The sequence below is a fragment of the Talpa europaea genome, assembly GCF_964194135.1.
Source record: "Talpa europaea genome assembly, chromosome: 12".
Taxonomy (NCBI): Eukaryota; Metazoa; Chordata; class Mammalia; order Eulipotyphla; family Talpidae; genus Talpa; species Talpa europaea.
Window position 1 is genome coordinate 9,538,425 of NC_140079.1, and position 27,538 is coordinate 9,565,962.

The 27,538-nt window shown below is 54.4% G+C and overlaps 1 protein-coding gene across 6 annotated transcripts in view; it reads right to left on the reverse strand.

Moving 5' to 3' along the window:
• Positions 1-2,369: 2,369 nt before the first annotated feature.
• Positions 2,370-27,538, reverse strand: part of DPP9 (dipeptidyl peptidase 9) — a gene marked incomplete at both ends in the record, with an annotated part of 32,530 nt that continues 7,361 nt past the window's right edge. Inside the window, 18 exons of one of the 6 annotated variants that reach the window (XM_084249231.1) lie at positions 2,370-2,462; positions 5,103-5,214; positions 6,486-6,628; positions 7,258-7,410; positions 8,194-8,340; positions 9,346-9,491; positions 10,727-10,862; positions 11,269-11,421; positions 14,030-14,109; positions 16,053-16,215; positions 16,466-16,643; positions 17,574-17,674; positions 19,545-19,602; positions 20,699-20,831; positions 23,775-23,888; positions 24,494-24,629; positions 24,714-24,887; positions 25,900-26,012. In XM_084249231.1, the coding sequence (XP_084105357.1) occupies positions 2,370-2,462; positions 5,103-5,214; positions 6,486-6,628; positions 7,258-7,410; positions 8,194-8,340; positions 9,346-9,491; positions 10,727-10,862; positions 11,269-11,421; positions 14,030-14,109; positions 16,053-16,215; positions 16,466-16,643; positions 17,574-17,674; positions 19,545-19,602; positions 20,699-20,831; positions 23,775-23,888; positions 24,494-24,629; positions 24,714-24,887; positions 25,900-26,012 (2,333 nt within the window). Of the gene's footprint in view, positions 2,463-5,102; positions 5,215-6,485; positions 6,629-7,257; positions 7,411-8,193; positions 8,341-9,345; positions 9,492-10,726; positions 10,863-11,268; positions 11,422-14,029; positions 14,110-16,052; positions 16,216-16,465; positions 16,644-17,573; positions 17,675-19,544; positions 19,603-20,698; positions 20,832-23,774; positions 23,889-24,460; positions 24,630-24,713; positions 24,888-25,899; positions 26,013-27,538 lie in introns of those variants that run through there. The other 5 variants (XM_084249232.1, XM_084249230.1, XM_084249229.1 and 2 more) reach the window with 5 other exon arrangements.

The following is a 27,538-nucleotide window of genomic DNA, read 5'->3' on the forward strand; positions in this document are numbered from 1 at the left end:
AGATGCTATATTTCACTGTTGACTAAGATTAAAATGTAATGTGTAACACTAGTGAAGAAATGGAGAAATATTCTCCCCTTTGGCAGAAGTGTATATTAAGGTGTTCTTTTTGGAAAGCAATTTGGCAATCTTCTTCAAAATGAGAAATTCTAAGAATTCACCCTTATAAGTGATAAAATATGTCTAAAACACATACAAGGCTATTTGTAGCTGTCATTGATAGTAAGGGTTGGCCTGTCAGTCTGTGTAAAGCTGCCTGGTTTTGTAAATAAAGTTTTATTGGCACACAGCCCACATCCACTCATTTACACAATATTTGAGGCTGTTTTTGAACTAGAAGGGCAGAGTTGAGTAGTTACAAGAAGTCTGACCCATAAAACCTAAAATATTTACTACAAAAAAAGAAAAAAGGCTGCTGATCCCTGATTTAGACAAGAAGTCTAGAATAATCCATGTATCCCTTGAAAGAGGTCTGGCAAAATAAATCATAGCACATTCACAGGGTAGAATAGTATGCAGGTATTAAGAATAGAGACTTGGGGAGAAGGGTGTCTTTTCTCTATACATTTGATCCTTGCACAACACAGATCCTCTTAAAAATGGATTTTCCCCCCACTGAATACACCTGCCCTCCATATCTGAGGGCTCCACATTCACGGATTTCAACCCCTGGACATGTGGGTTGATGGTAATGGACTTGAGTTCAGTGGATTTTGGTATCCGAGGAGGTCCTGAAACCAATTCCCTGATACTGTCAAGGGACAACTACAGTTAGTAGATTTGGGGGAGTCAAAAGTTGTATGTGAATTTTGGGTTGCAGAGGTTTATTGGAGCCCCTAGGTCCCGTGATATTCAAGGGTTAATTGTATATCCCTTAGTACTTAAATGTTATTTTTTTAAGCCATTAAGATAAAAGTGAATCAGGGAAGTCAGGTAAAGGAGGTAGCGTATACACTACAGTATGTGTAGTATATGCAGATATTGAATTAAAATGCAGTAGCCTGAAACCTCCATGTTCTAAACCAATGCGACTTCAATACAAGTGAAAAATAAAGTGGAGTCCAAAGCATGGAGCAGGGGATGGCGTGAGGTAAGGCAAGGCCACCAGCTGCTGTTTGATGCTCCAGCCACAAGTGGGGCCTAAGGGAGTAGGGGAGCTCCTGGTCGGGGCGATTGGGACCAGCATGAAGACCTACAGAGCCCGCTCTCCCTGATCAGCTTTTCTGATCTGAATCAAGCCTCGGACCATGCACAGGTGTAAAAGTAGTGGGGGGCGGCATGGAGCCCCCCACACCTGGGCGTGTGCTGTTGTCCCGTCTGGGCCCCACCAACCCCCTTCTTGTGCTGGGTCCCTAAGCGACAAGCACAGGGGCATCGGGATCTGGGATGGGGCTGTCAAAGAGGAAGCTGGCGCCCCTCCCCCTTTGCTTTGTCTCTGTCACCTTCCTGGCCTCCTGAGGCGCCGTCACCAGCCAGGGCTTAGAAGGAACTTCAGGCGAGGGCCACACTTCGTCTGGAATCATTTAATGACTCTACTTCTTACACGCATAATTATAAAAGAATAAGAATCGACAAAAATATTTTCTTTCCATAATATGTAGAGGTGGTTCTTTTCTGGTGGGTTGTTTTCTCCCCCCCGTGCCTGGCAGAAGTCTTGGCAGGGAGGAAAGGAAGGGGAGGGGAGAACAACCCTGAGGGGGTATGGTTCCATTTCCACCCCTAGAACCCCGTTTTGTGTGGGTCAGGCAGAAAGGAGAGCCTGATGGCTGGGCCAGAGAGTGGGCAGCAGCCGCCCACCAGGGAAAAGAAGGGCAGGGGGTTCCCCAGCAGAGATGCCCGACGTTCACAGACTCTAGGGCACGACTCACACCCCCCACAGGACTGGCTGGGTTGAACCCCAATACCAGGCAGCAGACCCTGCTTCTTTTCTTTCAAATAATTATGAAAAACGACCCCCGAAACAAAACACAAATATGAAGTGGGGCGGTGGGGGAGGCAAGGCATGCTTCTGTGCTGGGTGGGGGGCAGCCAGGGCCGAGATGGTGGGGAGCATGAGGTGGAAGTGCCCGGCGCCTTGAGTCTCTTCTGGCCTGGCTGCTCCAGAGTTCCGGAGTCGAGGCCTCCTCCTCCCGGCCAAGGGAGGGCCTCACGGATATACCAGCCTCATCTCTCCATCCTGGCAACCAAGAAGCAGCAGGCAAAACACCCGGGAGCATTAAGAAAACGATAAAAGGCATTCAGGCAGAGAAGGCAGGGCTCTCCAGCAGGGTGGGGGGGTCACTCCTGGCTGGTCCCCACTGGTGGTGGCGGCGGCACAGAAGCCACTTGTGCTCTGAATGTGCAGGCCCAACCCGCTGTGGGGTGGGGGCTCAGAGGTATTCCTGTAGAAAGTGCAGCAGTGTGACTTCATAGTGCTCGCCAGACTCGGGGCAGCGGATGCTGTGTCTCTCATTGGGGTAGATCTGGGTGGAGAGAAGGCAGGGCTGGTGGCACTGAGGGATGCTGACCCGAGATGCTCGCCCTCCCCTGCGCCTGGAAGGTCCTCCCCATTTCTGGCTCAGGGTGTTACTGCTGGGGGCCTCCTGCCTAACACCAGGACTTTGGAACTTGTGGCAGAGGGTTCAAATCCCCTCTCTGCTACCGACCTGCTGTCTCGCTCTGAGCGGCGACAAACTTCCTGGCCACAGCCACCTGGAACACCGGGTGGGGCTACTGACCTCCCCGGGGCTGTGTGCGCACTCAGCAGAGCCTCTGCGCAGAGCACTTGCCAGTACGAAGGAGAAGAGAACTGCCGTCCCTTCCCCCAGACCCGGGGAGGGCAATGGCAGTGAGCCCAGCACTGCAGAGGAGGGGGCCTCAAGGGCCGGACTCTTGGTGTCCTCACCCCGGCCATTTCCATTTCACCAAAAGGCCAGGCTTGGACTGTGCATGCCAAGGCTCCCACGTCACCTGCTCCCTCCACTCTCCCCTCCATTGACTTTGTTAGATACTTTCTGGGTCCTCTTACCACCTAAAGGGGTATCATCCCCAGGGTGGGGAGATGACATGTTGGTGCCAAAGGCCATGCCCAAGGAATCACCCAGTCCCAGAGACCTGGCTGAGCTGACGCCTGGGCCCTTGGGTGGAGGGCGGCAGGCACAAGGGTCTTGCCTTGGGCTATGAGGCAAGGTCTCCTCCCTTCCAACAGCCCAGCAGTGCCTGGGGTTGGCTAGTACCATTGCCAAGTGGCCTGCTCCTCATCTCCCAACAGTGAGATGGGTTTCTGACTATATGACTCCTTTCTCTCCTGATCCGCAGCCACCGTCCCTGTTCATGCCTCTGGGAATATATCATTTGGCCACTGGTACCCATCCTTCAGATTTGCCTTTTTTAATCCATCCTGGGATGAATCACAAGTCTGATTAAACTGTTCCCAGCTCAGACTATTACAAGGACTTGCCTCCTGGGTCCTGCTGCTCCTGCAGCCTCACAGGCCCACTGGGGCCCTGCACTGCCTGTGACAGACCTTGCTGTCCCCTACCCCATCGTGCCAACCTGGGTCCTGGCCCCTGGCTACCTCCTCCCCCTTTTGGGTTGTGAGGGCAGGGAGTGGGTCTATCTGGCTCTCCATTGAGGCCCCAGCCCTGAGCCCTGGCCTGGCATGAGACAAATGTAGTATATGAACTAAAGAGCACCTTGGGCCACTAGCCTCCCAGTCTAACTGTTTCAGGGTCTCTGAAACAGAAGGTGGGCACCCAAACATTGCCCGGCTCCCTCCAAGTTTCTCATCTTACATTCTCCTTCCCCTGGAGAGTCAGGGGGACAGGTCAAAACCTTTCCTGAGTGAGTCCCTTAGGCCCCCACAGCCTCACTGTCCCCATTTGAGGAAGTGAGGCCTGAAGTTGGCACCACCTGAAGTCACCTAGGGAGGGGACAGCTGTCACAGCTACAACTTCGAGTTTCAGGTCAGGAGGGATGCTCTGAGCTCTCTCCGGTCTCTTTGCCAGGAGAGTGTGTGTTTGGGGACGGGAGGCCTGCCAGGCGGCAGGAGATCATCAGTCCTCTGGGAGTGCTCTGCAACAGGCCACAGCTCCAGAAGCCTGCCCTACAGCCTCAAGCACTCAGCTTCCTGACCTGCTGAACGGCAACCTGGCACCCGACCCGACCTGACCAATGTGTCGAGGCATCTGGGAAGCAGAGAGGCTGAGTGGCAGCAGCGTGCAACAAATCTGCCCCTCACCTCCAGAATGCCTCTCACAGCCGCCAGGCTCTAGCTTCCACTGCTGACCCTATCCTGCAAGGACAGTGTCACAACCCGCCAGCCCCCAGAGGCCCCAGGCTGTGGGGTGGCCAGAGGCTGTTGGTCCAGGGGAGCAGGGCAGTCGTGGTCGCACACAGGCCCGCACATCTCACACCCACCTCTCGCCCTGCACAAAGCCCAGCCAAGCGCTCCCCCGACCCCAGCCGCCTCTTTACTGATGAAGCCCCATCTCGCCTCCCAGGCCCGCCTCTCACAGCCCACCTCCAGGGTCCTCCTGGCCACCTCCAGGGTCCCACCCCTTACCACTGCAGCCCTGGCCCTGGGGCCGGGGCCAGGGCCAGCCTCTTCTTCCCCCTGCTCCGTTCCTGCTCTCCCAGCCACCTGCTCACTTTCTGGGCATGATGCCCACCACCCCGCTCTTCTCCTTGCTCCCCCCACCTCTCTAATTGACTCCCCACTCTCCTAAGCACCCTTAAATGTCACCTTCTGATCAAGTAACACATCCCCCCACCTCCTGAGATGCTCTCAATATCCTGTTTGGTTCAGTCACAGCAAGTTTCTTGGTTAAAAGAAAACGTGTCTTTGTGACAACTTCCAGTGCTGCCTGGCTTCCTCTGTGAGGCTGAGCTGGGTGAGTCTGGCCCATTCCCAGGATGTTCCCAGCACCGAGGCAGTGAGGACGGGGACCATCAACACACAACAGCTAAATAAATGGATGGGCGGACCCTGGGAGGCAGGGGCGCTGCGGTAAGTGGGAAGCAGGTAGAGGTGGGGAGTGGAGGGCCAGCCTGTCAGGCGGCATGCCCACTGTCTACACTGCCGGCTCAGGGGAGGGGTCCTGAAGCACCCAGGAGCCACCCACCTGGAGCTGGTAAGGTTTTCCTGCTCGGATCAGCTGGGAGACGAGGAAATTTGTGTGGAAAAAGTGCACGTTCTCATCCAGGAAGCCGTGCAGGATGAGCAGGCGGTTGGGCCTGGAAGAGAAGGTGGGTAAGGGTTTGAGGCGAGCCTCTTCTCCAGCAGCCAGGGTTCAGGGAGCAGAGCGGACCCACCCCTGGCCTTGGCAGCAATAGGGTGGCAGCAGCAGCTCGGCAGTCACGTGGAGGTAGATGAGAAAGCCGGGGCTCCAGCAGGTCTGGGGGAGACACCCCTAGCTTCCTCTCGGGCAAGGGGGTGGGGTGTGAGGCAGTGTTTGTGGGGTGCCTGAGCTACGCACTCTGGATGATGAATGGTCTAGCCTCGCCCCACCCCACGTACTCACCACCTATGATGCCTACTGAGCACCAGAAATGTGGCAAGAATGAATGCAGAACTAACCTTTTTCTTTCACTTTTTACAAACTTATTGAGGTAAAATTTGCAAAACCTAAAATAACCTCATTTTAAAGAGGATGATGATGCATTCACAATGTGGTACGACCAACACCTCTATCTAGTTCCAGGACATTTCATCACCTCAAAGCCAATCCCCAGCTATGAGCCCAGCCCCTGGCAACCACTGACCTGGTCTGACTTGGTGGGTTTATTATTTCAGTGACTTTCAATGAGCATAAACTTAATTGTAAATGGCTCATGCAGATGCTGGCTTCCACACTGGATGGCATAGGCCTAGTGCTTGGCTGGATTTGCGTCTGACTGCTTACTGGCATCCCAGGGAGCATGCGCCGCACTGTAGGCCAAAGTGGCCTCCCCGGGAGAGGGAGCCGGCAGGGCAGGCAGCAGTGAGAGCCCCAGTGCCGAAGGCTGGATGCTCACTAGACAGAGCTCCCCAGGCAGGGGACACCAGAGCAGTCAGCTGTGGGCCTGGGTCCCGAAGCAGTGTCAAAATCTCCACGACAGCAGCCATTCAGACATGACAAGTAACCGGTGAATGGGCTCATAGTGGGCTGCGTGTTTTTTTGGGGGGGGGGGGGGTGAGGAGAAGCCTGGAGATGCAAAGTAGCGCGAGTCTAGATTCTTCCTTAGGGCTGGGTGCCTCTTGCTCTCCTCCCAGAGCGCACCCCAGGTGTGCACTCCCTAAGGAGCCTGAGGACAGAGAGCTGCATGTGGGGGTGCCAGGTGCATGCAGAGAGAGGGAGGAGCGGAGGCTGTGCTGCCTGGCATCGGAGCAGTGCCAGCGACACCCTGTTTCTCAGGGGCCAGCCCAGGAGGGCATCATGGATCCAGAAAAGGTAAAGGCCAGGGAGGAGTGGTGAGAGCCATGAGGGGCCTAGGTGACTCAGAGGGCAAGGTGGGTGGGGCCTTACTCGTTGGGCAGCTTTTCCACGTGCAGGGCCACGGAGCCGGCCTCGTAGCCGAGCTGGTTGTTCTCCGGGACGTCCATGTAGCGCTCCGTGTACCCTGTGTCGTAAGCCATCCAGACAGTGACCGGGGCACCCGCGATTGCCACCTGAGTGCCACAGTGGACAGACAGAACAGAGAGAGGAGGGAGACACACACAGACACACGGGTCAGGTCTCCAGAGCCCGTGCTCGGCTGGCTGTCCTGGGGCCTCCCCAGGAGTTCGTGAGGAGCATGCACACGGGGGTGGCTGGGGTGGGTGGGGCTGGCAGGGGAGGGGCCCTCAGACCGTGTGTCCCCCATGGACCATGTGTTGTCGAGGGAGGGCGGGTGAGCTGAACGAGCGCATTCAGGCCGGGATCGGCCCCTCCCTGGCCCCACTGCCTTCCTGCCTCCTCCTCCTCATCGCCGCCCGCGGTGCCCTGACAGTGCCGCCGGCCTGGGGGCCCCTCCCCCGACGCTCTTCACACCATGCCCCACCTCTGCCCATCCGAGGCCGGGGTCCCGGGCTCAGCCTCCCACAGAGAGCTGCTGGCGGGGTTTTGTGCAGCCGGATGCCATCCTGGGGTCAGCAGTGGCGGGCAATGAGGAGGGGGGCTCGGCCCCATGGGGCTGCTGCGGGGAGAAACAGCCACGTGGCAAGGCCCCTGCCAAGATGCCTCCCCAGGGGGGCGGGCTCCGAGGGGCACGGGTGGGCGCTGGGCAGAGAGGAGGGCGGGGGGCAGGGGTAGCACCCACCTTGAACACTTGGGGCTTGTGGATCAGCCCCATGAGCGAGAGGAAGCCTCCGTACGACCAGCCGTGGATGGCAACCCGGCTGAGGTCTATGAAGCCGTACTTCTCAGCCACGAACTGCAAGCCCTCCACCTGGTCCTCGATCTCCACCTGGCCCTGGGGACGAGGCCGGGCACCTCTCAGTGGCCTCCTCCCTAATGTCCCACCTCTCCTGTAGGGAGCCTTCTCTCTCTCGGATCAAAAACAATTTTCTGGAAGCTTCCCTTCTCTCCGGCCCTGTTCAAAACCTGCTCGCCCTCTGGGGCGGTGGTCAGACAGATTTGCACAAGTCTTGTCCTCTCACCTCCTAGTTGAGTGACTCTGAGAAAGTCATGTCCCCTTTACATGGGGTTTCCTCATTGCTAAAATGAGGATGTTAACAGAAGCAGGCCCATTTTATAATGGGTGTGGAGATTAAATGGGACGGTGCGTTTCCTCTAATCAGAGGCCCGGCACATTCTAAGGCTTAGTGAATGGCTGGTGTCATCACTGCCACAATCATCTCCACCCTTGTCATCACCATCATAATCATCCAGCTTCCTTCTCCTCATCTAATCCTTCTCATCAACACCATTAGCGTTAACTGCATCAATCACCACCATCTTCACCACGACCACCACCCTCAGTGTGATCATCACCTCCACCACCACCACCACCACCACCACCACCACCACCACCGTCACCCACACGAGCATTACAGTCACCAGAATCACCATGAGCACCACCCCACAGCCACCGGTTCCTGTCTCCCTGTGGGGTGCAGCTCAGGGATGAGCAGCAGAGCAGACGTCCCCACTGATTTCAAAAGGCCACCCTGCTTAGGCCTGGCATCCCGGCTACCCACAGACCCAGGATTTCCTTCGCCACAAAGGGGGAGCCCAGAAAAGGGAGAGAAGTTACCATTTGGTTTTTCAGGGCCCCTTCAAACTGAAGCCCCCGCTGGCACGAGCCCCTGCCGTCGATCACCACCACAGCGTAGCCCAGGGACGCCAGCGTGTTGAGCCGCAAGTACTTGATTCCCTTGAAGGAGTTATTCACCAGTTGCACCTGTGGGTGTGGCGAGGCCGGGTGCTGGGTGAGTGCTGAGAATGAGGCTCGAGGCAGTGTGGGCTGGTGGGCCGGACGCCACAGGGACGGGAGTGGCGCCTCCCACCCTGACTGGGGCACTGCACTGTGCCGTGAAGGCTGTGGGAGGCCCTAGAAGGGCCTGGAAAGGTCACCGGGGGGTGGAGGTCGGGGACAGGGTCCCCCTGCATCAAGTCTTGCTCTTGGGAAGGACTACAAAGAGGAGGTCCCAAATATGTTCCCTTTTCTGCTCCAGGTCCTCTATGGAATTACTCCCATGTTTCTGTATTTCTCTGCCTTTCTGCCTTTTAGTTGTAGCTAAAAAAGAGACGCAAAGCCTGGGCGCTGCAGGGAGGAAAGCAGGTTGGTGGTGGGCAACTGCTTGCTTCTCTGAGTAGCTCAAGCCAGGCAATCAGCTCAAGCATTACTGTGCCCCAGGGCTTTCAGGGCTAGATGGTTTTCTGTGCAAGCCACCCAATGCACTGCAGGGTGCTGGTCACATCCCTCAGCCACTCAATGGCAGGAACGTGCCCCTCCGCCGCAGGGCGACAACCCCACATGTACCAGTATCACTGGGTCGAGGGCGCGGGCCTCCAGTAAGAACTGCTGTCTCAGAAGAGCTCGCTTAGCCATCTGCCTGCCTTGCCCTGTCCAATCCTCAGAGAACTGGGCCCAGGACCAGCTACCTCTGTCCCCAAATTGGTGTTAGGGGTAAGGGCCATGGCTGGACAGGTGGCCCTGACAGACATATAGGGGGCACTGGGCTTCCCAGAGAGATGAGAGAGTATCAGCTGGGAAGGGGGAGCAGGGAGGTTGTCTGGGGGGTTGGGGGGTGTGGAGTGTGCTGAGATCCAGAGACTGGAGGAAGAGGGCCCTCTTCTGTAGTCAGTGGAGATGGGGGACACTGGGAGGTGGCCAGGGCACACTGGCTGTGGCCTGAGTCCTAGCATAGAGAGCAGGGTGCTGAGGAGCAGGGCCAACACCTACCTGGGGGCCTCCATACACAAAGAGGACGGTGGGGTGCTTCTTCCCTGGCTGCACAGAGTGAGGCTTATAGATCATGCCATACAGTCGCACATCCGACCGTGTGTGGAAGTGGAAGATTTCCGGTGGCACATAATCAGGAGGACAGCCTGTGGGAGACAGGATGGCTGTTGGCTATTGGGCCCACATCTACCCAACCCTCACTCCACTGCCTGGCCCTCGGCTAGGGGGGCAGACTGGAAACTGTCTATCTGTTGTGCTTCCTGATGGTTTAAATCAGAACCTGAGAGCCAGAGAGGACTCTGTTGGACACGCTTGAGCCAGGCCTCAGTGTGGCCGGAACCAGTCCCCAGTAGCAACACAACACTTGCTGACCTTCTATGGAGGTGAGAACACCTCTGGGATCTAACAGCCAACTTTATGGTTCGCTTCACACTTTTATTGATACCTTCAATTTTGCAAAGCAACACTTGTTTCTCAATCATGATAACAAACTTTAAGATAAATCTGTTTAGATAAACAGGATGAATCAATTTAAAAGTAAAATAAGCAAGCTGTGATGCAGTCAGGGGATGCAAATGTGTTCTGTAAAGGGCCAGCTTTTACAAGCCCAGAAGGTCCTGGAGTGGCCCCAGAAGTGGCCCCAGATGTCAAGTAATGATTGGATGTGGCCAGATTTGCCAGGGGCCGCAGTTCTCAAACTTATAGATTGGTCTTCAAACAGAGCAAGATTGGGAATTTTGGGAAATAGTAAACGGTTGCCTAGTGCACATTCCTGCAGGGCCAGAGCTGAGGGTCAGGACACCCCAGCTCCATCACTGTCCCCTAGCCCCACTGTGTTTGGTCAGAACCTCCCTGGCTTCAGTTTCTTCATCTGTAAAACCAGGGCCAGAGTTCCTCTTCTACCATGTCCCATGGTGATGTGGGGAGTCATGGACCTGAGCTATGGGATGGGGAGGCCTTTCAGGGGTCCCAGGGGGTGACGGTATCACAAAATGCTTTCTAGTCACAAAACAACCTGCAAATGGCAAGAACTTCTATTTCCTAGAATGTTCTAGAGATTATCAAGAGGCAAGGCTCTGGGCTCAAGGAAGGGTGTCCTTTTTACTGAGTGATTCCTGTGCTGCAGGTCGTTGTACGGAATGTTGGTTTTGCATCCTATGCACTGCTGGTGTGCCACTCCATAGATGAGGGGACATTTAACAGAGACAAACTGACCTGTCTTTAGCTGCAGAGCTTGAACCCAAGATCACCTAAGCAGAGTCCTGGTCACTCTGCAGGCTCCTGACAAGATGTCCCTTGTTCCCCAAGGCCCTGCTGATGATGGACCCCCGGCAAATTGAGGGTCCTGAGGGGAAGGTCCCACAGGGCCTGGGCTACTCACTGGCTGCCTCCATCATGCTGGCCCAGAACCGGGGCTGCTTGTGCAGGGGGTCGCTGTCGGGGCCGCTCAGCTTGTAGACGTGCACACAGGGCGGCGTGCCCACGCTGCTGTAGTGGCTGATGAACATGTCGAAGTTCTGTGGGTGGACAGGGGCACTGAGCACCACGCAACACCGGTATCCCACCCTCACTTCCACACCCCTTGCTCCCAACCTGTCTACTCTGTGTGCTCACACATTTAAAACCCCAAGCCCCACCTGTGTGGGTGGGCACTTACACCATCATCCCCGTTTACACGTAACCAGAGTAGGCTGAGAGGAATCGGTCCCTGATCAGGGTCCTGGGTGGTAACTGACAGACCCAGGGTGAGACCCAGATCTGTCTGATGCCTGGTCCTCCTGCTGGTTGTACCACCAGCAAGGTAGCACTAAATGCCTGCTCTGGACTAAAAAAGGCCTGTGCTGTTCCATTCTAGAATGTTCCAGGAGGCTAAGAACAGGTGAAGGGATGGTGGGGCTCACTGAGACTTGGGAAATTGCCCACCTGGCTCATGGAGCAGCTGTGGGAGAAGCCCGGTGTGGTGAGGCGTACAATCTCACCAGCTGACTCATAGCTGACCACGTAGAGGTGGTGTTCCAGCGGTGTGTCCTTCGTACCTTGGAAATACACCAGCTTCGTCTCCTCATTGACCCATATCTGCAGGGACAAGGGACTCCTTGTGAGAGGGCCCTGGGCTTCCCAGAGTGGGACTCCTTTTCCCCTGAGTGGGCTCTAGTCCAGTGACTAGAGAATCACCTGGGAAGGATGTGCTTCCCAGACCCTACAGGGCAGAAGCAGGCCCTGATCTAGCTGGTGGACTTGGAATCAAAACTCCAGATCCGGACAGTTCCTTCCGGACCTGCCCAGAGTCAGGGTGTCCTGCAAAGGGTAGAGGCTGAGGGAGGAGCCACGAGTCTTCAACCTTGGTCCCTGGTGGGGTCATCCCACCCCCCTAACCCAGGTGCTCAGGTTAAAAAGTGGCAACTCCCTTCTCTGCTCATATTCTGGCGAACCCCCACCCTTACCCCCAGTAGACCCCAATGTGGTTCTCAGGTGGTGCCCTTAGCAAGAGCAAAGAACCTGGGACTGCTCACAACAGTAGGGGTCCCTCTGGTTTTAGGCAAGCTGAGCCCTGGTGGACATGTGCCTGGACAGTTTTGTCCCAAAAAGCAATGCCACTGAGGGGCCGGCCACAGATGATCGACTGACAGAAAGGAACCAGTTCTGCTTGATCAAGGACCCACGCTGGTCTGGCACGTAGATGGGGGACACTGTGTCTGGGGCCTGAGAGGCCAACGGAGGCAGCCCGGGGTGCCAGGGGCCCCCTGAGCGTGAAAGACATTGGAGTAGAGGCTCAGGCAGGACTCGGCACTGCTCTGGGGATGGTCCAGCTGTGGCCTTTCCGGCCATGGGGGTGGACCTGGCAACATGGTGGCAAAATGATTAAGAAAGGTGTGTCCTTCCGCCCTGCAATTGCGCCCCTGGGAACTGTCCCTAAGAACTTCACTCGAGAGGTAAATACAAAATGGAAGCACAAAGATGCTCAGTGTCCTTAATGCTAAAAAATGGTGACAACTTGAATGTCCAAAAGGATGGGGTTGGTTCCATAATAACGGTACAGTTATCTGTGGCCAAATGAAACCGTATTTTCTAAACAAACAAAAAACCCATAAATCCCTAAGCTGATGACTATGTACTTCCTGTGTTGAGCTAACAAACAGGAACAATTTTCAGTGATTTCACTCAAGGGGAGAGGTCAAGGGGTTGGGTATGGGCATCAAGGATGATTCCTACTTTAGTCTGACCTGGAATCACTTTTTACCACAAATATGATATGGTGAATTTATTATTATTACACTTTAAACATAAATGACGGTTTTCTAGAAAGAGGATGTTGCTCAAGAACCCACAACCTGTAGTTACACCTTAGTTTTGTCACAAGGACAATGTGGACTCAAAAGGAGGAATGTGGGGCCTCGTGCCTCCCCAGGCTGGCTCGCCCCCAGCACGGGCTGGCTCCAAGGCCTTGGGAGCAGACTTTATACTGCCACTCTCTCCCTTTTTTATTCTTTAAAATGCTGCTAAAAAATTGCTGGTTGAAAAGATTAAGTGCGCAAACAGTAAAACAGAGGCGAGAACAGGAATAACACTAGCTGTGTGTGTGACAGACCAGATGCCAAGGACTTCAAATTACTTTAAAGCCGGGTTCTCCTCACAGTGGTCCTGACCCCAAGGAATACATGAAAGCCTCTCAGTGGGTGGGGGCCACGGATGCTGCTCAACACCCTACAGTGCCCAGGACGCCCCTCCCTCAGAGGAGAACCCCATCTCAACATCCATGATACTGAGGAGAGACCCTGATGTGAAGGTGAGAGGACTGGAGCTTTTGATGGTCCTTTTTACAGATGAGGAAACTGAGTTGGCTAATGGGGGGCAGCGCCAGGCTCCAAACCCATGATGCCTCCCGCAAGACTCCACTATTGCAGAGTGACCAGGCAGTGGCAGGTGGGGCTTGACTGGCTGATATGGCGACCTACACGCTGCGCCCACGCTCACTCATTTTCATGTAAGGGGCGCGGGCATGCGCACCTGAGTACAAACACCTGGCTGCGCTCTGGAAGACCTCAGGGGCCCATGACTAGAATTGGGGTTGCACGGGGAACACTAATGAATGTCACCTCTGCTCCCCAGCAATTCTGAGCTGCCCTGTGTCCTGCCCCCTTCTCTTGGCGCCCCAGCAACACACTGGCTGGAGAAGAGCTCCCTACATCTCCTAGTCATTTGTGCGGTTTCCTCCCTCTTCTGTAAGGCTCACTGAGGGGCATGTAGGGTGCCTCCACAGATCTGGCACTTTGAAGAGAGGACCTCAGGGAAGCCACTCTGGTCTGAGGCAGCTTGTAACTGGGGTGATGGGGTGATGGTAGGCCTCTCATCTGCAGCTGAATCTTTTGTTTCTGAACCTCTTGGGGGCTGGTGTGGGGATGGGCCCTGGTTGGCAGCTGTGGGACAATTCCACAGTAGCATGAATGCCCCACACACTGCTCTCCTGAGGAAAGGTGGTTTCCTGAGGAGAGGCCAGGCCCCCTCACCGGGATCCAAGCAGAATGGCCCATTGCCCTGATCCATGGGATTCCAGATGGTCAGCTCCACGGCCGCCATGGCCCTGGGCTTGCTGAAGGAGCCAAGAAGGAAGTGAGATGTCACAGGGACCGGGGGTGGGAGTATGCAGGTGTGTGTGTGCAGAGGTGTGTGGGAACTCTGGTACCTTGGAGCCATGCCTTGCCAACACTTCCCATTCACCGCTGGTCAGCGCGACCTCCTCCTTGATAGGGCATTTAAATTCATCTGGAGGAAAGGAGAGGAAGAGATGTCAGAGGGACCCTTCCAAATCCCACCGGAGCAAACAGGCCACGCAGGCACTGGGAGGAAGGGGAGTTGTGTGTGGCATTTCTGCTGCATGGAAGATCAGGCAGTTTGTGGTACTGCCCAATCCTGATGCGTGCGCTCCCCTGGGTTCCTGGCAGCCTGGATGTCACCCTCACCCAGGTCTCTGTGCCTTGTGCTAGCAACTGCCGCAGGCTTGTGTTGGGCTTGGCATCTAAACTGCAGGACTCATCTCAGGTGACACTGCCCGAGGGTACACTGGGCAATGTCTGACAACATGTGTGGTTGTTATAACTGGGGAGTACTACGGGCAGTAAGTGGGTGGGGGCCAAAGATGTTGCTCAACACCCCACAGTGCCCAGGATGCTTCCCTCCCCCTGAAAATGGTCCAGCCACAATGTCCGTAGTGCTGGGGGAAGCCCTGCCCTGACCTCAGAGAGTGTAGGTTTGGCTCTCAGACCACACTGCTTTCCTGCTCAAGAGAACCCTTCATTGCATTTTAGGCTGAAATGCCACCCCATGTGCTCACACCCCTCTGTAATTCCATCTGACTCCCCAGAACTCAGGGCACAAGAACCTGTCCATGCGGCATTTCTCTGTACGGCATATCCATATGCTGCCATCTCCTGAAACTGTCCCTCTCAGTCCTTCTGTCTCAGACTGGACCTCGCAACACCTTCCAAGCATCTTTGCCAACCCCATGTCCCTTCTACTGGCAAACCATGTAAGCTCAGCAGTCCAAGTGCATCTAGGAGTGAATCCACTTGTAACATCTCCTGGCCCCTTAGGCTATGCTCCACATAGCAACCCCAGGAATAATTTCCAAGTGATATAAGATCAATGGTAAAAGCCAATCTCCCTCATAGCCCTGAAAGCCCTGAATGACCCGCCCCCATGCCCTCTCTCCCAGCGCCTCACTCTGCTCCAGCCACACTGGCCTCTTCACTGTTCCTCCAACATACCAGGCCTCATCCGGTCCCAGGCCCTTTGCATGGGCTGTTCTCTTGGCCTGCAGTACTCTGTGGCTGTTTCCATTACCTCCTCCAGGGCTCTGCTCCATGGCACATTATCCAGAGATAACTTCCTGACCACCCATTTGAGAAAGTCCCTCACTCTCTGACCTGCTACATCTCCCTTCTCCCAAGACAACATCTTTAATTGTTTTTGAATGACTGCCCGTCTCTTATACTAGAACACTCCATGACAACAGGAACTTTTCTTATTCATTTTCTATATTTCTAGCAGCTAAAGCAAAGGTCAGTAACTTTCCCTACAAAGGGACAGACAGAGTCATGTATCGCATCCTGGCTTTTTAATCAACAATGACTGGTGCGTGGATGGTGGTCCACACAGAGTGTAGGCAGGCATAAAGGTAAAATTTTATAATTATGAAATTACACTCTATGATGTTCACACAATGACAAAATCAATTAACAACCCATTTTTCAGAAACTATCCCTGTCATTAGGTGACGTGTGGCTACAGTAAATACTTCACTTTTTGAAACATGCTGGTTCTGATATGACAACTCAATTTTGCGGTCGTGGCAGGAAAACAGCCACAGATAATATGTGAAGAGTTACCATGACCATGTGCCAATAAAACCTATTTACAAAAACAGGCAGTGGGTCAGATGTGATCTTTGGGCAGTGTCTCTGGTGTGCAAAGGGCTTGGCAAGTAATAGCTGCGCAATAAATACTGTTGACTGCATGAAGGAAAAGCTGGCTATTATGAGCCCCACAGGCCATGGCTTAGCTGCAGGAAAGGCTGGTCTCTTACTCATCGGCCCCCTCCCTCCTGAGGCATGCTCCATCACGGCCATGGGCGGGATCAGTAAACAAATGGTGCACAGAACCTCAGATGGTGGAGCACTGAGCACTGGCATTACTCAGGCTTTGCTCACCTTCCCCAGGGCTGAAGGGCTCAGTCCAATCATAGCCACTGGGTTTCAGAATGGCAGTGACCTTGTATAAGTGGCAGAAGCCAGTCTTGCATTCGTTGGCACGGATGAAGCAGAGCTCGTCCTCTCCCTCTGATTGGGGGAAGGGATAGAAGATGTCATGAACCTGTCCAGGCAGAAGAGAGGAGACATGTCAGCAGGTGGGGCCGTGCCGTGTGGAGGAAGGCGAGGCTGCGAGAGCTCTGCCAGCTTTCTGAGGTGGGCTAAGCCATGGACTCTCTCTCCCTGCCAGAGGCCCTCCTGCCTGAACCTGTGTCCTGGCTTGGGCAGACGCAACCTGACACTAGCCCTGGCCCAGCTGGGCGTGACCCTGATACCCAGTGGGGCACACACACCCGGCACCTCCCTGCCCTTACGTTGATCCACACGTCAGTGACCTCTTCATACACCACATATGGCTGGACATTCCTGGGGACAGCTCTGGCGAAGGCGACTCGCTGCTCCTCGTTCTTGGTGGTGGGGATGAACAGGGCTGGCGGGAGGAGGACAAGCTGCAGTTGCTGCTGGGGCCGGTCCAGGAACATGGCCCAGGCGCTGAGGATGAGAGAGAAGCTGGGGTCCTTGGGGACTGTCAGAGGAAGCTGCCAACCTCACCAACACACAACCAAGTGAAACCCAGGGAACTTGACCAAGGTTTCCCGGTTGGCACAGTGCTGGTGAGGGAAGAGGGGAGGGCTGACAAACCCTGCAGTCCCATTGTGCTGCAATCACCCCATGTCATTGTCTCAGACAGTTAGCAAACGTCACAATTTCTGCCAAGTTCTTAGCCCACACGTACTGTCCTATATCTCATATTCTGTTCTAAATGGACATCTTTTTAACTTAATTGTATTTTAAATGGAGACCTGCCGGTAGAGTCACACATTAATGGTGCATTCTGGGCAACGCGCTGCCAGGCGATGCAGTGCTGTGAACATCATGGAACACAAACACATGCCCCAGGTACTGTATGCATGTTGCCTACGTGAGGTATGGCTTTTTGGGCACCACTTTGGTCTATGTGGTCTGTTGATGACCAGAGCACCATTACGTGCACGTGAGAAGAGACATCTCAACAGAGACAGGATGACTAAGACCAAACCTAAGAGGAACACGGTGGGGATGCGGGGCCCCTGCCAAAGGCGCTGGGCCTCAGCGTTGAGTCGCCTCTGCTGGGAAGGAGGCCCAGCGATGCCGAGAGGCCGGCAAGGGCGTGTGTCCACTTTGTGGTCCACACAGCTTCTTTCACAATAACTACTCAGCTCCGCCACCATGTGGGAAGGTTGCCCACGTGCTCCCTACATGAAGGCAGACAGCTGTGGAAATGGGGATTTGAAGCATTTTCCTGTGTGAGGAAATATCATTATTCTTTGGAGTTCCCCAATGATTTAAAGATACAGAAGCCACTCCTGGCTCATGGGCCCACCCAGGGCCCCTGGGCCCTGAATGTGAGTCTCCTGGAGTGCATGGGACAGAGATACTCACTACTTGCCATCCCGCGTCCAGCCAGCCCTGGCGATGTATTCCACCTTAGGGAAGAGCGTGCTGAAGGGCTGCACCAGCTCCTTTTCCTGGGTCAAGATGATCTGAAGGGAAAGCGCGTTTGGGTCACACTCTGCCCTAACCACTCGCTGCCCAGGATGGGGCAGTCTCCTCCCCACTCCGTATATCAGAGTCCTAGCCCCCAGTGCTTCAGAATGGGCCTCATTTGCCAACAGGGTAGCTACCAATGTCAACAGCTCAAACAAGGCCATATTGAAGACGGGTGAGACTGACTCAATAGGCTCGGTGTCCTTATGAAGGGGAGATGTGGGCACAGGCACCACACAGGAGGAGAGCATCTTCTGACGAGACTGAGGGCCACCATTTATAAGCCAAGGGCAGAGGCTGGGAACAGACCCTTCCCTCTTAAAAGGAATCAGCCAACACCTTGATTTCGGACTCCAGCTCCCAGAATGAGACCATACAACTTCTATTGGTCCAACCCCCAGTGTGCAGTACTTTGTTAGCATAGCCCTTTGGCTGGAAACTGAGGGTTCTACTCTGGGCTGTCACGTAGAGCCAGGTGGCCTTGGGCAGTACACAGCCTCTGGACGCCGCAGCCTCCGCGAACAAAGCGGGCCTGGCACAGCATCTGCCCAGGAGGACCGAAGGGAGAAAGGCAGCCGACCCCAGCACGTTTACCCATGTGTGCTGTCACCTCCACCTCAGGACTCAGCTAGTATGTGGGGTCAGGCTCCATTTACAACAGCTGGCAGGTGGCTCTATGTGTGGGGTTCAGCAAAGTCACTTAGGGAGAATCCATGTAAAGACCAGGATGTTCCAGCTGATTAGGGGCTAGACATGCCAAAGACAAAACCAATACCCATAATGAAACACAGAGGTGTCCAGTAGGCCCTCAAACACCACCACTTCATTCCACATTGTTCTGTTACAATGTTGATGAGAAAAACCACCTTGGCCAAAGGTGAGCAAAGTGATGTTAACTGAGGACCTGCTTTTATCATACGTCATTTCACTAAAAGCCTGGTTTTTGAGAACCAGCATGATGGGAGGGCATGCTGTGCAACCACGCGGTGCTGAACAACATTACAGCCAATGGCAGGCCACACGCACGACAGCGGCCCCAAAGACTAGGCATGCAGTGGCTGCACCATTTTGGTGCCATTATACGCAATGCCATTTGCACAACGGCACACATGCCTGAGGACAAATTCCGCAGAATGAATGCTCATCATAAAGGGACACAAGACCACGTGATCTCACCCTGTTTGAAACAGCACACTAGAAGTCATGTTGGCAAATATATATAAGGGCCTCCCTGGTTGGTCTGAGATTTCTGACCTGTAACTTGGGGGTGATGGATGCTTCCCTTTGATACCTGGCACCCCTACATTCAGCTTCCTTCTCAGTCACATGCCTCTTTGCCCTCTTGCCTCTGGGGTCCCAAACAACTCCTGGGTCATAAGGAACACCCGTCCTCAAAGTTGAGAGAGAGAAATATCCAAAAAACTAATGGGCCCAGGTAAGTGATATGTGAGGATCTGCCGAACTCCTGGGGTGGCGGGAGCAAACCAATCTGAGATTGGGGCCCTCCAGACATGCCCACAGAGCTCTATTTATGAAGCTGGGTCGGAGGTCTGGATCTGCAGATCACCCCCTTCCTGGGGAAAGAGACCCCTGCTCAGTCTCACTCACTCACATCATCATTCCGTGCCTCCTGACCATGCGGGGGGCGGGGCTTGGCTCACCCTTCAATTCAGAGTGGGGTTCAGAGCGGTGGCAGGGGAGCAGGGGCTCCAGGGGGTGTCTTGCCAGGTGTAGCTGGCCAGGGGAAGCACCTGTCCCCGAGAAGCGGGTGAGGGGCCTGCTGATGTCACCACTTCTCCCCAACATAGTCCTCAACCCTCCTCTCCTTGCAGGAAGCTCCTGCTGGGACACGCCAGGCCCTCTTACCTTGCCCTCACTGTCGGTCTGAAATTCAGCCAGTTTCAAGGCGATCTTGGGATTCTTGCTGCCTGCAAAAACAACAGTGGGTTGAGTCCGGCAAGTGTTGCCTCTCTGGCCCCGGCATGAAGGGCTTCAGGCGGGGCTTCTGACTTCCAGCCTGGATCTGGTTCCTGGCAGTGACCTGAGGAATCATCTTTCCCATTTAAGAACACAGGCTCTGTGCTGGTGGGGAATCTCTGGGGGACATAAACACCCGGACGATGCCTCTCTGCCTCTGGAGGCTTGAAAGCTGGTTGGGAAGACGGTCACATCCAAAATGAAGTCATCAGTGACGCTGAAGGTGGCAGACAGCTGAGCAAGGCCTACCAGAGGCGGGTGGCTTATTGGCTGGGACCAAACTCCAGAGGGGGGATTTCATTCAGGCTCCAGTTATTTCTACAACAAATCTCTGGCCCTTACAGCTCTAGCTTCCTGGGAGAGTAACATCTTGAGCTCGGTTTTCTCCTCTGTCCTCTGTGGAGGGTGGAAAATGACTTTCCCAATTTGCACTAGGAAAGCCCTGGCTAGCACAGTACCTGGTCGGCGCTCACTACAGAATCATGCTAACGATTCTTCTGTGTGTTTCCACGGAGGCCACAAACAGGAGGCCTGAGGCCGAAGCTGGCCTACATGTGTACTTTGTGGCTCGCTAAGTATTTTTAGTACAGCAAGTGCTAGAATAATGTTTTGTTCAATGTTGCTGCAAAGTAATGTCAATGAGAAAAAAAGAAAGCCCAGCCAACCTTGAACAAAATGATGTTATTTGAGGATTTAGGTTCACTTGTGAATTATTGCACTTAAAGTTTCCAAGAACCTGTCAATGACAAGTGAGGACCACTGTAACTCGAGTGACATTTAAGAGCACGGAGATTTCTCGGATGAGTCTGAATTTCTGGTTTCTCTTGAAAAATCTTTCAAGTCTGTTTTCTCGCTCAGTGGAGAATACAACATGCCCAAGGACAGGGTCCCCTTGCTGCCCCCCTGGCTCCTACTGCCTGGGCTCTAGGCGAGGGCAGGTCACCACTGGTGGGCACTAGCCCTGCTGCTAGTCCCGAGTCTCTGACTCCATCCCTGCCAGGGTACTGTCGGTCCATTCTGGGTGAAACCCAGCCCCACTGCACTCACCTGTCCTGGGGTATCGGTAGGAGTCTGTCTTCCTTTCTTCTAGTGCGGGAGAGGGAACGTGAATTATCTCTACCTCAGACTCGTCGACCTCCTCATATAGGATTCGCAGTGTCTTGTAGCCTTCTGAACCTGGAGGGTGGGGAGGGGGTGGGCAGGGCTGCTGAGGGGGCTGGGGTCTCCTCTTGCATGCACCAGGACACCATTCTATGGCTGAGCCCAGACAAGAGCCCAACTCAGCAGTTTACTAGACGTTAAGCAGCTCAGGCCTCAATTGGCTTATGTGTTCAGCGGGAACCAGAGTTGAGCTACTTCCAGCACAAAGAGGATGAGAGGCAGCCGTGTTGTGGGTGCCACGGGCTAGGCTGTGTCTCTGCCGAATTCCTACATTGGAGTCTAAACCTGGAACCTCAGACGTGAGTACAGTTGGAAGCTGGGTTTTTTAAAGAGGTGACTGAGTTAAAATAGTATCATTAGGGTAGATGTTAATCTAGCATGACCAGTGTCTCTATTGCTTCTTCTCTATAAGAAGCAATCGGAACAGACACATCCAGAAATGCCACGTGAGGCCAGGGAGAAGGTGACTATCTGCACACCAAGGAGAGACCTCAAGAGGAACAGGCTTTGCCACACTTCATCTTGGACTTCTAGCCTCCAGCACTAAGACAGAAGAAATGTCTGTTGCTCAACTCTCCCAGTCTCTGGAACTTTGTTACAGCAGCCCACGCAAACTGAGGGGCAAGGCCCAGAGAGGATTGTAGACTGGTCCTGCTGCGTCACTGGGTGGAGCAGCTCATCAAGAAGTCTGTGCTGACAGTGCCGTTTCCGTGGGGACGGCGCCTCCAGCCCTCTCCTTCCTCACCTGCAGCTCCCACATCCTCCCTTAAGACTGACTTGGGGCCAACCAAGCCTGAGGACCGGCTCTGCCCTTGCTGCTGGGGGGCTGAGAGGCTGGCTGGGCCACGTGGCTTGGGAGTACAAACCAAGGCTCCAACTCAGTGCCTGGGACTTCTGCATCTGTTTTCTGGGCACAGAGGATTCCGGGCCCTTCAAGTTTGTCCCTCAGGACGCACCTTCTCAGATGGCCACGGTCTGAGAAAAGCCCTGTTGAACACCTCCATGCAAGATGGTACCCGGGCAGCCCAGGAACTCAGCACAAGAAAAAGGGGCCCAAGAGGGACAAGCATCTCCTGGACCCCAGCACTTCAAGAGGGCTGTGTCAGAGATGTTTTGAGCTTCCATAGAGTATTAGGGTTAGAACCTTTGAAGTCGTCTTGGCCAGTGGATCTCAACTGAGAGCCATTGGTGGCCTCCTGGGAGACATCTGTGGTTGTCCTATTTGGACAAGACATCAAGTGAGACGAAACCAGGATCCTGTTCGATATTCTACCAAGCCCAGGTTGGCTCTCAGCACTGAGTGACGGGCCCCAGTGTCCACAGTGCTCCAGACAAGAAGCCCCGTTCTCAGCCAGTTTACAGGCCAGGATGGGGGGACACTTGTTGCAGATTCAGAGGGAGCTGGCTGCATGACCTCAGGACCCTAGTTCCTAATCTGGGGCCCTTTCCCCAGGCACAGATCACGAGGGCACACACGGCATTGGAGTGCCTTAAAGACCCAGGTGGAAGGAGTGGTTATAGGTTCTCCCCAGTCACGTGCTGATCCTTTCTAGGTCTCTGCGGTACCAGCAGCCCTGGATGCCTCACTGGTGCTTGCAACTGATCTTTCCCTAAGAATTAACTAGAATGCATGGTGCCAATTTCTCCCCTTTGCAGGATTCTAATGCCTAGCTTCTATTTATGGAAGGCTAGGTTGGTTTTCCATTTACAGCAGGACCATCACCTTTGCTTTTACAGCCAACTGAGGAAAAGGCGAGCTGACACAAAGGCAGCAGGGTACAGCACATGAGAGCATGTGGCTGCGATGGTGGACAGTGAGAGTTGACACCTGGAAGCTCGGCGTCCACTGCCATGTGCCCCCCAAAACACACAGAGGCACTGAGGCCATGGGGAAACTAATTAGCAGCAGAGGTCTGAGTCGAAACTGGGCCCCCAGAACAGGGGAAATTTTGGCTGGGGTGCGTGTAAACAATGAGACCTCAAGCCCACTCCTGCTGGTGCCATCAGTCTAGTGTATCCCAGGGAACAACCTCCCATGCTTAGAGGACTTGGCTTGAGTGGTGTGGAGGGGGTAAGACGCCCCCACCTTATACACGCAGAAAAACACACAAACAGGCCTGCTGCCTGGCCTCTCTCACACACTGCTGGCAAGTCCCTGAGTTAAGATGCATGAGGTTTGCACCCATTCTCAGAGCAGTGCAGTTCTGGCTATGGTAGGATATTTGGTCCTCTACCCTGTGGTCACTCTCTGTGGGGGACATTCTGGGCACTGTGGGGTATGGAACAGCATCCTTGGCTCCCACCCTCTTGATGCCAGGAGCTCGGACAACCACAGAATTGCCCTGGGTTGGGAACCACTGATATGCTCCCAGGTCACTGGGACATCTGTGCAAAGATGTTCACAAAGCCAAACCAAAAGCAAAAACTGGGCCAAAAACCCAGAGTCTTTCAGCATAGAACTAGTTAAATAAACTGCAGGACACCCACGGTCCCTGGACAGTTCCAGACTTAGGGCTCTCTGTGTGCTGACAACAGTGGGACAGTGGGCCGATGTGTCTCCACCACCACCAAAACTCACATGTTGAAACCAAACTACCAACGTGATGCTGTCAAGAGGCAGGGCCTTCGGGAGGTGATGAGGTCACGAGGTGGCGCCCTCAGGAGAGGGATCGTGCCTTTATAAAGGGATCCCAGAACACGGTTATCAATGAACCAGGAGCTGGGCTCTCACCAGACACTGAATCTGCCAGCGCCTTGACCTTGAACTTCCAGCCTCTAGGACTGTAAGAAGTAAGTCTGCAAGCCACCTAGCCAAATGGAAACTGATCTCAAGAGAAAGGTTGGTGAGATTATGTTGAGTTGAAAAGAGCAAAAGAACAGGAAAGCTGGTGGACTGTGACTCTGCTGACTAGAGAAGTATGCACAGAAGTGTTTTTTAAAAAATGGAAAGGGACCTACCCTCCCAGGAGGCCGTGGGACACCACCAGTAACCAGTAAAGCGATCAAATTCTTCCTGGATGACAAAAGTAGCTACACCTGCAGATTTGGGGTCTTCAAGGACGTTGGATAAACCTGGAGGAGGAGAGTCAGATGAGCGATGAAGAATCTAGTGAGCTTCTTCCACCCATTCAATGCCAGGAGAATCCTCACCCAGCAGTTTCCACTAAAAGTGTATCTGGACACATCCAGAGTCCACACTGCCCCCAGCTGAGGTTGGGTTTAGAGAAAGGGCTCCTGGACATTGGGGAAGGGTGAGGATCCAGGGCTGGGGCAGAGTTCTGGAGCATTTGAGTAATGGTGAGGGTAAATCCAGGGAGCAGCTGGAGCAGGGTGGGCAGAGTGGCAGAGGGAGGGACCGAATGAGCGGCTATGCAGAGCAAGTGCCCGGCACAGCAGGTGCTGTGGCTGGGCCAAGTCAAGCAGAGGAAACCACACACAAGGAGAAGGGTCCCTTGGCTGGACTTCCTGCAAGGCCAGCAGAGGGCTGCACAGGAGGGGGACAGTTGAGTGCAGGGCCTGAAAGGCACCTGGGGGTGGCAGTGGTAGTGGTGAGGGGCATCTTTCTAGAAGCTGGATTGGCAGTAATAACAGTCCTCCCTGGCCTGACCAAGTGAGGCAGTTTCCCACCCTCCACTGGTTTTCACCTCTGTGGCAGAAGGTCAGCCGCCGCTCCTCGCCTGTCTCAATGTTGGCTACCCACAGGTCACTGTTGTTGACGAAGGAGAAGAAAGCAGGGTCGGCAGGGCAGATCTTGGGGTCCATCCGGGGTCCAGAGCACTGGGTCTTGATTTCTAGTGGTTTCATGGGGGATACCTGGGGACAGAGTGGTCTGTCTTGGTGGGGGTCCAGGATGCCACCCACCTGCCTGCCCAACCCCAGCCAGTGCCCAGGGCTCACCATGAAGCCATTTTTGCCACCGTCACGACAATGGAAGAGGCTGTTGCTGGCCTGGAAGAGGAAGAGGCCACTCTCGCTGTGGAAGTCATAGGAGGTGATGCCAAAGACGCCCAGGCGTTTCCGCTCTCGCAGGAGCTCCTCCTCCCGGGAGTAGACCCCATGGTGTGGTGTGGCCTGGGAACACACGGGACCGGACACCAGCATTAGCCACCAGAGGCCCTAGCACCCAGGCTAGAAGAGCCTCTGGTTTGGCATTCCCGGGAAGAATATGACAAGCTTTGTTCCACACCAGAAAGAACTTTCTGATGAGCAAAATGGGCAGCAGAGACCCCCACAGGGTGGTCAGAGGGAGCCTGAACATGGAGGTCGTGAGGGTGTCCAGTGGGCCTGGATAGAAGGCATGGCTGTTGGGGCTTCTGGGGCTCAGCAGAGCTTTCTTGCCTCTCAGCCCGTCTCTGGGCTGGCCTGTTTCTGCTCCCCCTTGGAACCTCTCCAAAGCACAGAGGGACACTGCTGGGGAGCTCTCCCTGGACCCCAATGCCAATCCTACAGTCACCCCACCTCTGCCCAGCCATTCGTAACCTCTTTTTGCTACACATGTGTACTTTCTGCACAGGTGGTGGGTGGGGCAAGTTCAGGGCCATCAGGTCACCCAAATGCCCAGCCCTGGGGGTGTTTGGGCAGATAAATTATTGTGGACACCACACAGCTGTGCCAAGGAGAATTCAGGAGATGGTTTGGAGATGTGGAAGAATATTAACACAGAGAAACACATTCTGGAAAAGCACAACCCAAAGCAAAATGACCACTGTGGTGCAAAGAAAGCTACAGACCAAAGGCACAGGCCACAGTGACAGCTACTGTACTGGCACAGGGAGAAGCAGAGTATGCCAGCCCCACCCCCGCCTTGTGTCACTTTTACAATCAAGAATAAACAAAGGTAAATCAAAGTGAAAGGGACTCTATCCCTTACCCACCATACCCTGGAAGATGGCCAACTTTCAGTGACGAGGTTAATCATTTAAAAGGAAGAGACGCTTCTGATAAGCATTCTTAAAGGACTTTGGAAGCCCTGGCATGGGGCGTGAGCAGGAACTGGGGGACTTGGAACCTCCTCCCTGCAGGGGCTACACTGACCGCAAAATGGTGCGTGTGCTTGTGCCCACTCCCTCCCCGGACAGCTCACCTGGAAGTGATCCAGCATCTGCTTCCAAGACAGGAGCAGCAGAGCCTCTTTCCGGACCTTTTTGGGAATCTCAGAGTACAGGAGGGAGTTCTCTCGGCTGCCATAAGGCATCCCTTGGGGGAAGAGGAGAAAACCAGAGTGGGTGCCCTTGTCCAGGATGGGAGGCCTTCAGGGGGGCTCAGGCCTCAGGCTCTCCTTGGCAGGCCTGGCTGCTGGTGGTCCTCCCTGGGGATGCCTGGACCCCAGGTCGCAGCATGTCTGCAGCAGTGAAAGGGTCTTCTACCTGGTATGTCTGTGCTTGGCCTAAACGACAGAAGAACTAACACGAGAAACAAAAAGGGGCAGTGGGTGACCCCACTGACTCCCGATGGGTGAGGCTCTGGTCTCCTCTCTGAATAGCAATTACAAAGGCCAGGAGCCAATCTGGGGTAGAGTAAGGGCAAAGGCAGCGAGGACTTGGGAACTGAACCTACTGTAGGCGTTTCTCCCCACAGGAACTGCTGACACCAGGGCTGGGTCGCTCTCTGTAGGGGACTGTTTTGGGCACTGTCGGATGCAGAGCAGCATCCCTGGCCCCTTGACTCCCTGTCATGACAACCAGAGATGTCCCCAGTATCCCCCAAGGGCAGACTCGAGCTCAGGTGAACCCACTGATCTAATCTCACCTTACCTGTAAAGTGTTAGCTGCCTGGTGAGGATTCTGTGTGGAGTAAGGGAGTAAAAGCATAAAGTAACAGCTGAAATACTGGAAAATAAAATAATGGTGTATCTTCCAACTGGCAGGACCCAGTAATGGCTAACACTACTGTTGTGATTAGTAAAGTTAACAGCAGATGCAGACTCTCTCTGATAAGCCTTGGTTCTCTACTCTGCTGAAGGTGGGGGACCAGAGCAGCGCACCCCAAAGGTGGACCCTCAAGCAGCAGAAGAAAGGCCCGTAGCAGCCCCTGTGCCTGCACTGACCATGGGTCACAGACAGCGAGGCCCCTGTGGTCCACTCTCAACGTGGGTTTCTCCACAGGAAGCCCCTTTCAAGGGAATAGAAAGTGACCGAAATGGGGATGGGACTTTTTCCTGGGTGACGGAGTGGTCTGGAATTAAATCATGGTGATGACTACACTATGACTAAACTACGACTATCAAAACCACTAAGATGTCCACATTTAAAAGTGACTTTCGTGAGGGCCTCCCCGGTGGCACAGCGGTTGAGCACTGGGCTGCGAAGCTGCCCGCAGCCTCTGCAGCGCCGGTTCGATCCCCGGCTGCTCCCCGGCCACCGGAGGAGGGTCCCACATGGCGCGCAGACCTCTCCTGCCGCCCGCTGCTCCCCTCAGCAGTGTACTTCGGTCCTTCTGCCTGCTCTGCTCCCCGCTCTGGCTCTGGTGAATTCTCTCACCCTCCCGCGCTTCTGACTGTACCCAGTGCTTGTATAATTAAATAAACGAATGAATGGATAAATAAATAAATCTTTAAAAAAAAAAAAGTGACTTTCGTGGGATGTGGTGTCACAGGGCAGTGTGGAGGGCGGGGAGGGAGCAGGTGACCATTTTCAAGTGAGCAGTCAGGTGTTCTGGACAGCTGGGAGAGCGAACTTTCCAAATAGGAAGTCAATGGCACAGCCTCACCAAGGAAGTCGAGG